At 46.9% G+C, this 12,022-nt stretch overlaps 1 protein-coding gene across 2 annotated transcripts in view; it reads left to right on the plus strand.

The window, feature by feature from the left end:
* The window catches only part of LOC139755594 (paramyosin, long form-like), a 99,664-nt gene that overhangs the window by 10,658 nt on the left and 76,984 nt on the right, over positions 1 to 12,022 (plus strand). The window contains exon 1 of one of the 2 annotated variants that reach the window (XM_071674120.1): positions 5,640 to 6,035. The exons of the other annotated variant lie outside the window; for it this stretch is intronic. Coding sequence (XP_071530221.1) covers positions 5,829 to 6,035 — 207 coding nt within the window. The 5' untranslated portion in view covers positions 5,640 to 5,828. Of the gene's footprint in view, positions 1 to 5,639; positions 6,036 to 12,022 lie in introns of those variants that run through there. 2 annotated transcript variants of the gene reach the window in all.

The following is a 12,022-nucleotide window of genomic DNA, read 5'->3' on the forward strand; positions in this document are numbered from 1 at the left end:
AACAGAAATAACTTAGAAAAAAAAAAAAAACAGAAAACGACCAGCGGGGAGGTAATCACGTGACCTCTCGGAGAATTTCACGCTGATTGGATGAATCACTGCAATTGAAGCTAGGCCAAACTAGCCCGAATTTGTTGAAAGGTGAGTTACTGAAAATAGAGTAATGTGTAATACGAAGCAGCGTAGGTGATGAAGGAATGAGGTGATCAAATGAAGACCTTAGCTTCAGGTGGGGAGGCCAGACCACACGAACTGTGCTGCGCTGCCAGACGACTGTGTCACGCTAGTAGTCAGCTGACTGTGTCACGCTAGTAGTCAGCTGACTGTGTCACGCTGGTAGTCAGCTGACTGTGTCACGCTAGTAGCCAGTTGACTGTGTCACGTTAGTGATCAGTTGACTGTCACGCTAGTGGTCAGCTGACTGTGTCACGCTAGTAGTCAGCTGACTGCGTCACGCTAGTAGTCAGCTGACTGTGTCACGCTAGTAGTCAGCTGACTGTGTCACGCTAGTAGTCAGTTGACTGTCACGCTAGTAGTCAGCTGACTGTGTCACGTTAGTGGTCAGTTGACTGTGTCACGCTAGTGGTCAGCTGACTGTGTCACGCTAGTAGTCAGCTGACTGTGTCACGCTAGTGGTCAGCTGACTGTGTCACGCTAGTGGTCAGCTGACTGTCACGCTAGTGGTCAGCTGACTGTGTCACGCTAGTAGTCAGTTGACTGTGTCACGTTAGTGGTCAGCTGACTGTGTCACGCTAGTAGTCAGCTGACTGTGTCACGCTAGTGGTCAGCTGACTGTCACGCTAGTGGTCAGCTGACTGTGTCACGCTAGTGGTCAGCTGACTGTCACGCTAGTGGTCAGCTGACTGTGTCACGCTAGTGGTCAGCTGACTGTCACGCTAGTGGTCAGCTGACTGTGTAACGTAAGCAGTACATAACACTGACATACGAACACGTGTTGCCATCACGGAGTAGGTAGGGATTCCCCCCTTGCATAGGCTCTATATCAGAAAGGGATTGTCATCAAGACTGGTAACAATGATCATGTATAGACAATATAGAGTGTCACTCTCTAAGGTTGTGGTAACACTGGCCAGCTGGTGAGGCCTTCCATTTTCTATGTGGTGGTAACACTGACCAACGGATGAAGCCTTGTACTGTCTCTCAGGTGGTGGTAACATTAGCCAGCTGGTGAGGTCTCCCACCCTCTCTCAGATGGCGTTAAGACATCACTTACATCACAATGAATATATACATAAAAATCATGCAAATAAAAAATTAAGGAAAAAACAGCAAAAGAAAATGGGAAACGTGATCCAATTTTCATGGGGGACAAAATAACCCCAACGCGTGTTTCTCGTCTCCACTTATCGTTCATGCTGATGACGCCACACGCCCGTAGTGCATCAGTATAGGTATATACTACATGCACTATAATGTACATACTGCACTACACTATATACTATACGGCATCAGTGTGACTAGAACTCGCTATATTTCTATAGTGTATCTATATATTTCTATAATGTATCTATCTAACGTGGTTACTGACGTGAGTACTTGAATGAGTGTTGTGTAGAGCAGCTGTCTCGTGTGTCAGGCGTATTAGAAGACCACACGAACTTGTGGACCAGCCCTACACTGTAAACACACCTCCCCGAGTTATGTCATCTCGGAAGGAGATGACTGATGACCTAATTGATAATTATGTGTCACTCGTGTGTCGTTTATACTCATCATGACTCGTGTGATCATGAGTGAGAGGGTCTCATGGTTCAGCTAGTACAGCACCAGACGCCTACATCTCAAGGATGTGGGTTCGTGTCCGGCCTCGACTTGACGTGGACTGACGAGTGACACACTGGCTCAAGGAGGAGCTCATGATGTGAGAGGAAACATGGAACCCACGAGGGATGAAACTACGTACCATACACACACACACACACACACACACACACACACACACACACACACACACACACACATCCACACACGAGGGATGAAACTACGTACCATACACACATACACACACACACACACACACACATCCACACACGAGGGATGAAACTACGTACCATACAAACATACACACACACACACACACACACACACACACACACACACACACACACACTCGAAACACACAAACACATACAAGATTGCCTGAGGGTTAAAGACAAATCATCAAACAAACAATTAAGTTAATGACGGATGATATTAGCTCGTTAAGCACTAATGACGGATGATATCAACTCGTTAAGCGCTAATGACGGATGATATCAACTCGTTAAGCGCTAATGACGGATGATATCAACTCGTTAAGCACTAATGACGGATGATATCAACTCGTTAAGCGCTAATGACGGATGATATCAATTCGTTAAGCACTAATGACGGATGATATCAACTCGTTAAGCACTAATGACGGATGATATCAACTCGTTAAGCGCTAATGACGGATGATATCAACTCGTTAAGCACTAATGACGGATGATATCAACTCGTTAAGCGCTAATGACGGATGATATCAACTCGTTAAGCACTAATGACGGATGATATCAACTCGTTAAGCACAATGGTGCGACCATTAAGTATGATGACTTGGCACTTGAGCCGGTGAAAGGCCAGGCTGATCATATTGTCGTCCTGTCATCATTAGGTGGTTAACGACCATGAGTGAGACAGTTCACTTGGCACGACCCAAGTGTTGTCAATGTGGCGAAGCAGGAGGAAGGAGGCTGGAGGTGAGCGATGATATACACACCTGTAGAGCACCATGTTCACACCAAGCAGGTCAAGGTCGGCAGGTAAGACTCGGGGATGATCAGGAATGATCAACTCCTGGATGATCAGGAATGATCAACTCCTGGATGATCAGGAATTATCAACTCCTGGATGATCAGGAATGATCAACTCCTGGATGATCAGGAATGATCAACTCCAGGATGATCAGGAATGATCAACTCCAGGATGACCAGGAATGATCAACTCTTGGATGATCAGGAATGATCAACTCCAGGATGATCAGGAATTATCAACTCCAGGATGATCAGGAATGATCAACTCCTGGATGATCAGGAATTATCAACTCCAGGATGATCAGGAATGATCAACTCCTGGATGATCAGGAATTATCAACTCCAGGATGATCAGGAATGATCAACTCCTGGATGATCAGGAATGATCAACTCCTGGATGATCAGGAATGATCAACTCCAGGATGATCAGGAATTATCCACTCCTGGATGATCAGGAATTATCAACTGGATGATTAGGAATGATCAACTCCTGGATGATCAGGAATGATCAACTCCTGGATGATCAGGAATGATCAACTCCAGGATGATCAGGAATGATCAACTCCAGGATGATCAGGAATGATCAACTCCAGGATGATCAGGAATGATCAACTCCTGGATGATCAGGAATGATCAACTCCAGGATGATCAGGAATGATCAACTCCAGGATGATCAGGAATGATCAACTCCTGGATGATCAGGAATGATCAACTCCAGGATGATCAGGAATGATCAACTCCAGGATGATCAGGAATGATCAACTCCAGGATGATCAGGAATGATCAACTCCAGGATGATCAGGAATGATCAACTCCAGGATGATCAGGAATGATCAACTCCTGGATGATCAGGAATTATCAACTCCAGGATGATCAGGAATTATCCACTCCTGGATGATCAGGAATTATCAACTCGAGATGCAATAGGAATTGTCAGCTCGAGAATTATCATCTGGAATTATCGAGAGAAATCATTGCCTCGTAGAGTGAGTGGAGGAGGAGGAGGAGGAGAAGGAGGAGGAGGAGGAGGAGGAGGAGGAGGAGGAGGAAGAGGAAGAGGAAGAGGAAGAGGAGGAGGAGGAGGAGGAGGAGTTACACCAGTGGCCAGGAGGGGAAGGGCTGAGTCGGCTGCTTCTCCACCAGGGTATCAAAGCTGGGCTATGTTAAGACAAGGTCAACCACACAACCAAACACCATACAATGGAAGGTCAACCACACAACCAAACACCATACAATGGAAGGTTTGGTTTTTCATGATAAAACGAGGGAGGGGATTACTACCATAAATATAAAAATCAAATCCAATAAATGAAAGCAGCAAAATATATATGGAAGACAAGGTAAATAAAAGATATAACCCCCACAACAATGAAGGACCATGAAGAGATAACATAGGATTCGAAGAAAACGTGAGACACAAGAGTTTACAAAACAACATTGAAGACATTGATCAAGATGTTACAGGAGGTAATTTCTTCTGTATTATTCCCAGGACGCGAGATCACGAAGAGGACTGTAATCGTTGCATGGGTTCGAATCCTTGGTGTGGCAGTTAGCCCACACGTAACTAAGGCGTTCATCCTCCCGTCTTGGGGCTGGTCGAAAAGTGGGTGTCTGACTTCGGCTGATGTGTGTGTGTGTGTGTGTGTGTGTGTGTGTGTGTGTGTGTGTGTGCAGGAGTGAAGACATAGTAAATACATAAATATATAGACACTGATGTCACGGGAGTCATGAGGGCACTGAGTGCATGCATCATGGTCAGCAACGCCAACCGCTACACCACAGAGGACCGGATCATGTATTCATCATCAGGCCACGTATCGTAACACCTTGTTGTGGTGTGACGTGTGACGCTCGTGTGTCACTGTATGTGACGGTCACTGGCATGGGGGGGGATGGGGTGGATAACAGCCAGATGAGATACCGTCTGCATAACAACCCGTTGCCCAGGTCGCTGCCTGGTGTTCGACCCACAACACCAGCACCTCCCCCACATCCGCTGTGGCTGGGTTACGACTCTCCTCCCCTCCTCCCATGTGGGCCAGGCTGGGACCACGCGACAGAAGAACCTCGGTTATCGTGTCTAATGGAATGGACCGAAATGGCGCTCCAGGGGAAGGGAGGGGGGGGGGAAGGCACGAGAGGCCATTATGTGGAAAAACCAGAGGAACGCCAAGCTGTTATGTGGCAGTCTGACCACACGGGTCATGGCTGACTCATCGCACATTATCCTCATTGTCTCCCACACACACACACACACACACACACACACACACACACACGAAAACACATCTCTGACTATTGCAGGTGTGGCCTGAGGAGGTAGCTCACGGTGATCAACCTGTGTTCGCCAATGATCTATTTTGCGTACCAGTTGTGGATGAAGAGAGTATGGTGTGGTATGGCAGGTCGGCGGCCAGTGAGGCCACAACACCCACAGTACAGTGATGCCCTCCACTCAACTGGACTATTTCTGCTCACGTCCTCCTGACTTTACAGCACACCTACGCTCCTTGTTGATAAGATATCTGACACCTACGGCTTATCATCATAAGGTCGTAAACATCGCGACGCCCGCTGACAAAACAGAAAATATTCCAAGTCTCAGTTACGGAGGATCTGGGTGGGTGAGGGTGGGCGAGGGTGTCGTATGGGCGTGACCATGGACACCTCCGCCATGACCAGTCATATTTGAACTGACCGTTAACGTTTGCGGATGAGTTCGCTCCCGTTTTCGCTCGTGACCTCTCGGGTGTGCTCGGCGAAACTCGGGTGCCATGGCTATAAATGGTGTAGGTGGCCCGCTTTCTTTAGTAACTTGAGCTACGGACGCTGGCGACATCTTCAGGAGAATTTAAGGCATGAACAACTATCTTTGGGGTTCAGTCTTTAGAGTTCTGGCCGGGCGCAGCTCGCAGTAGGTGCGCGTGTGGCCGCTTCGTGTCTCGTTGAACCCTCGGCGCCACCTCGATCGTTGTTAACAGTGTGTGTGTGTGTTGTGTCTGACCCGAGTATCCTCCAGCAACCACAGTAATGGCTTCTAAGGCCGTGGTGAGCTCGACCGTCTCGAAGAAAGTGGCCTCAGCCAGCTCTTCCACCCAGGTGGTCAGCAGCAGCAAGAAAGTGTCCTCCAGTGCTGTAGCCTCCAAGACTTACTCCTACCGCACCGGAGCAGCGCCCGACGACAGCAATGTTACCATTGAGTACATCTCCGACATCACCAACCTGTCCAGGCTGGAGGTAGGTCCACCACACCTTACCCGCCCTCCCTCACCGCCGTTTTCTTCAGGAGAAACACCCTCTCCACCCAGCGTCTCATGTCTCCGTACCTGGATATACTATATATATATATATATATATATATATATATATATATATATATATATATATATATATATATATATATATATATGGTCCTCTTTATATCTATATGGTCCTCGCTGTATCATTCCACAGCACAACACAATACTAATCCTAAAATATCAATAAAACCATCGTACACGTCGACGACCCAGGTTATTGTACACATGTGTATTGTCGTAATATTCAAAATTAACAACTTCAGGAGTTAGAAAAAAAAAATCTGACGGAAATATATAAATCATAATGACGGACGTACTGACCATAGGCAGGTTGTGGCCAGCGGTGATGGCGGACGGGCCAGGCCCACGTGTTGGGCCGGGCCGTGGGCCAAGCTTGCGGCCCGTCGCCATGACAACCTGCCCCGGCGCCCGGCCCAGCAGGCGGGTCTCGACCCCCTGGCACCACCATCTGATGAATATAACACCCACCACCTCCACTCTCGTCTTATGTCACGCCCATAATACTGTTATTCACATGACGGTCGTGTGTGTGTGTGTGTACGTCATCACTATGTACCGCACTCTCCTCCTGTATTATGTCCATCTTTTCTTAAATTAGCTTTATGAAATAAGGCCCACTGATTGTGGGCTACCATCTAGACATTCTTTATTTTTTCACCACCATGGACGTATAGTTAGAAGAGTTTATTCACAGTTCTTATGAACAAACAGTTTCCCTTACGACAAAAAATCTAAGACGCGACTACAGAAAAAATATCATTAATTTGCATCCCTGTTTCGTAACATTTCATCAGAATCGTCGACCTCCTCCCCGCCCTCCATTCCAAGATATCAACCTTCCCTTACCTTATTTTCTCGAGTCTTTAGAAACATATCGAAGACGGTGGAAGCACGTATCAATGTGACCTTCACAAACCGAATATTATATATATTTTCTCAAGTGGTAAGAGAAGGTTTGAAGCCAGGAGGACGTTCTTAACCCCAGCGAACTTATATAAGCCATCACTCGGGTTCCAAGTTCTTCTCAAACCCTTCGAGGACGATGTATGGGCCTTGAGGATCACGACCCTGCCCTTGACTGACTCTTCAAGGGTGACGAAGAATCAGGGTCGTACCGTCAGGGTCATGGGTCGTGCCCCTAGCAATCAGGGTGGTTAAGTAACTCTTTCAGCAAAAACCCGCCTCCCGTGCCACCATCAGCTCTGCTGTCGGGGATGGGGAGGGAACACAGCTGCAGCTGCCACGGTGACTGAGGTCCGCTCCTGGTGGGGGAGGAGGATTTATATTACCCAGGACTCACAAGGGCGCCTGTGCTCTCCTCAAGCGGAATGTGTATCCAGCGGCAGTGGACAAAGGGTAACGCCTTCTACCACCCTAGGCAGAAACAGGGGCCATACGACCCAGGCAGGAACACGGGCCATAGTACGGTGAGAGTGTATGTGGTCTCTCACACGCCTGAAGTGGGTGTTCAGCATCTTTTCGGTTGGCAGTTATCACCATGACGTTAATGACCCCGACAGGTGATAGAACTAAAGCTTCTTCCCTCCTCCTCTTCCCCTCCTCATACAAAAGGTGGTACCTTTCGCACAGGATATTACATGATAAAAGCTGTGGGCTGAGCACTGTTGGTGAAGCTGTGGGCTGAGCACTGTTGGTGAAGCTGTGGGCTGAGCACTGTTGGTGAAGCCGTTTTATGACACACAGGCATCAGGAGCAACACGTACATAACACAACCTTATCTAGGGTGTCTGCCTCAAGTGCTTTTGATGTCACTCGGGTGACAGGCATGATACTCTCTGTCCTGGGATGGCACAGACGTCCACAGGAGTCTAACACCTAACATGACAAACACCTGGCCAGTGGGGGGTTGACACAAGACCCAGCGTAACCTGTGTACTGTCCCCTCTGCGCAGCCGCTCACAAGAAGAGCCTGACTGGCCCGTCACAATAATGCAGCCACTATAACGAACACTCGAACACAACTACAGTAACACATCCGTTCTTCCAGCAACACTGGCTCTAAGAATGAACGTGAGGAGGACGGACAGACGTGTTATTTGTAGAGTTTCCTGACCACATGATAAAACCTGGGCTGTGTGAGGTGAGATACAGAACAAAATCCTTTTTAAAATTCTTGACAAGCGTTAATTCTGGAGCTACCTAAGGCTGCTTTCAATAGTGTTGACAATGGAGTACTTCTGGTGAGAAATGACTATGTTTAATCATTTTTTAGTGACGTCTCGTTTTTAAAAAGAATAGCTATGGTTCTCTTAAAAACCCCTGTGAGAGGGTAGAGATAGGCTGCGTTTAAAGGGAAAAAAAGATACTTTCGATAAATATCAAACATTGGACTGAGTTTAAACTCGGCTGCGTTGAAATTACCCTAGACTCTTTATTCACATACGATAGCGAAGCTGCACTCAACAGTTCTGTTGACCGTTCGTCTCGAAGGAGTTCGAAGTTACGTCCAGTATTTCAATCGGGCGTTCGTTATTAAGAAATAAAAACTGGGTTACGTTCAACATTTGTGGAAAGTGTTCATCGCTGAGTAAGTAGGTTACGTTCAAAAAATCCCAGTTGTCCCTGCCGTGTGGAGACTGGCTATGTTAGGTGCAGCATTCTTGGTGAGTACTCGTCTCCACGATGGAAACTAGGTTAACAGATAATACCCAAGTTGTGCTCAACATAGCTCCTGCCTTGCTCATCACACACACACACACACACACACACACACACACACACACACACACAAGTCTTCTCTGCCCAATAGGCTCGACATAGATACATTCCGATATCAGATTTTTAGCAAATGTTGATCACTGAGTAAGACAAGACTGTATATTTCTGAGAGATGTATACAATTCAGTGTGGGTTTATCAATAAGAAGGATAACTGCCGACACGGTTAGGTTAGAGTAGGTTAATTAGGCTAGGTTAGGTTAGGTTGAGTAGGTTAGGTTAGGTTAGGTTAGGTTAGGTTGAGTAGGTTACATTAGGCTAGGTTAGGTTAGGTTTAGTAGGTTAAATTAGGCTAAGACTAAAACAATCGCTCAAACATGTCTACATTTACTAAGTTCTTTCACGAAAATCATGAGTCTTTTTAAGTATAAACTATAATGCTGCCCCCCCCCCTCTCTCTCTCTCTCTCTCTCTCTCTCTCTCTCTCTCTCTCTCTCTCTCTCACGCATATTACTTTGGCTTCTCTTCTCGAGAGTTGCCTGTTTGCGTGTCTTCGGTGGCCAGATGACGCAACCACTGGCAAGGCATCAGGCGTCCTAATCGTATTATGTGACTGATCGTAACTTTCAGAGTAGGCTTGACACGACGTCCGAGGCTTCGAAACTCTCTGCCATACCCGACTGTGTTATGGTCACCGGTGCACACAAGCAGTGGTTATATAGTTAAGCTCATCCTCAGTTTCGACATCATTCTGGCGAGGCTTCAAGCAGACCCGCCCTCAGTCCGGGTAACGTCTCATATATGACTGACTCACTGTCAGACCAGGAGCTTTGTGGTCGTCCCTCTGGTCGTCTTCAACTTAGATCATCATATGATAAACAACCGTATCAGCAATAACTGCTTCGAAGCTTCGAATCATTTGCTTACACTGCCGCATGCAACTCTGTTTTCACGGAACAGTTTCTGATCCAACTTGCACAAGAGTTGTCCCTCCAAGTGAGCGTGAAGGATCCAATGGGTAGAGGGCGCAGCTCCAGACTATGCCTGGAAAGATGAGCTGAAGAGAACAAGTTTCCAGTCCAAGCTGACGACAAGTGAGCAACGACTCTGCCTGGAAGATCGGGCAGGGTAAAATGATTTGAAATGTCAGGCTTACTGGGTTTCCCCTTCCACACACAGGTGACCACAGGACTCCCTGCCAGTTAGGAGGGATGGTACCACCATCCATACAGGGAGTCAACGCTGCCAGGCATCGCGTGGATACGTTCTACAGTCAGTACTGTCTACCGAGAAAAATCGGTCGACTATTGACACTTTGCAGTGGTAATTAAAGGCTAGACAGGCAAGATGGATTGATCCCCAGCTACTGGACCCTCCACTACCCGGGCGACTCACTGAACAAACATATATATATCAAAGTCTGTACGTGGGTCCTCATCCCTGCAGGTGGCTTCCAGTAAAGTCTTACACTGACCCCCACTCTACCTACACGTACTTCAATACCCGGGCCGTCATTACCTGGACTCCAGGCACTTTCCAAGGTGCTCAGTCGCACTGGATGTTTCACCTCTACCAGAGACCGCCACTCCATGCCCTCCAACATACACAATATAGACAGGAGATTCCTGGGTCCGCCCTTAGGAACCCTCTGCTAGAGCTGCATGTGGAAATTCACATGATACTGAGGCCCTGGGTAAAGTCAGCCATGAATCTGTAATAATCACAGATAAACTCTCCACGGAAGAAATAGTTCTGGAAAGCTTCCAGCAGTACTGGCAGTCAACTGGTGACCTCACTACGAGGTCGGCACTGGATTACAGTTAATATCAGGCCACCTCCACCGCTATCCCTCAACTTCCTCCTGGTTCAAACAACAAGCAAGAAAGAAATAACATTCGGGAGTGTTTACCGACAGGAAGACGTGGAACGAGGGACTCAGTGTCCAGGCTGGTCAGTCGTTACCCTAGCGTGAGTCTGGAGAGCCAGGGTAGACCATGACCAGGTGATGACCACGCAGAGATCAACCCTGCCCGAGAACTCCTCCTTCTTTTCCTCGTTATGTTTACATCCGAGAAAGGAACACAGACTACCACAAGGATGATGAAGCCTGGATTATGCCTCAAACTGCCCTGTGTGATACTCTCACTACGTGTAGTGCCATGCCAAACACTTACACACCACCACCAATACATCTAAGCTCACTAAGACTTAAGAGAACTCATCAAAGCATAGTTAACTGCCGGTTGGTTGTTAGGCTTGCAACTGCTGGGGTCGTTAGATTATGCCTCAAACTGCCCTGTGTGATACTCTCACTACGTGTAGTGCCATGCCAAACACTTACACACCACCACCAATACATCTAAGCTCACTAAGACTTAAGAGAACTCATCAAAGCATAGTTAACTGCCGGTTGGTTGTTAGGCTTGCAACTGCTGGGGTCGTTAGAGCCGTTAACGTCAAGCCCTATCCGTCAACCGAAAACTCTTCAACACCTTCTTTAGGAGTAACACCTTCTTCAGGAGTAACACCTTCAGGAGTAACACCTTCTTCAGGAGTAACACCTTCATCAGGAGTAACACCTTCTTCAGGAGTTCAAGATAATTCTGAGGCCACAAACTCGCAATATACATGGCTCATGTTTGAAGAAATAAATCAGTGAATAATACGACCAGCAACTACATTTTAAACAAAACTGCTTAGCAAATTATACTATATTATACTAAATCATACTGAAGCATAATCACTTTCTATCACTCATTAACTGCAACTGAAACTATGTTAAGAATCATTACCGAATAAAATTCTTGTAGCCAATCACATGCACACGTGAAGCACTGATGGCAGTAAACCCACTTGAAAAATCAACCCAGAACCTCCAAGTTTCTGACTGTACTTCAAGCCATTTTCAAATGGTCTGAAACATGGTCGAAAGCTTGGAGCTTCTGGGATCATTTTTCCAGCGAGTTTGCTCATAACGACTGAAATGTGTCATTCACTCAGAGGTGAAGAATCAACTTCCACCGACACAACCTTCATCATGTGGGACATCCTCAGCCTCTACCACTAAACTGTAACCAAGAAAACTAGTAAACACGGCTCAAACTTTGGCTTTGTTATCACGACCAGTACCTACACTTGTTATCACGACCAGTACCTACAGTTGTTATCACGACCAGTACCTACAGTTATCACTACCAGTACCTACAGTTGTTATCACGACCAGTAC

The sequence above is a fragment of the Panulirus ornatus genome, chromosome 2, assembly GCF_036320965.1.
Source record: "Panulirus ornatus isolate Po-2019 chromosome 2, ASM3632096v1, whole genome shotgun sequence".
Taxonomy (NCBI): Eukaryota; Metazoa; Arthropoda; class Malacostraca; order Decapoda; family Palinuridae; genus Panulirus; species Panulirus ornatus.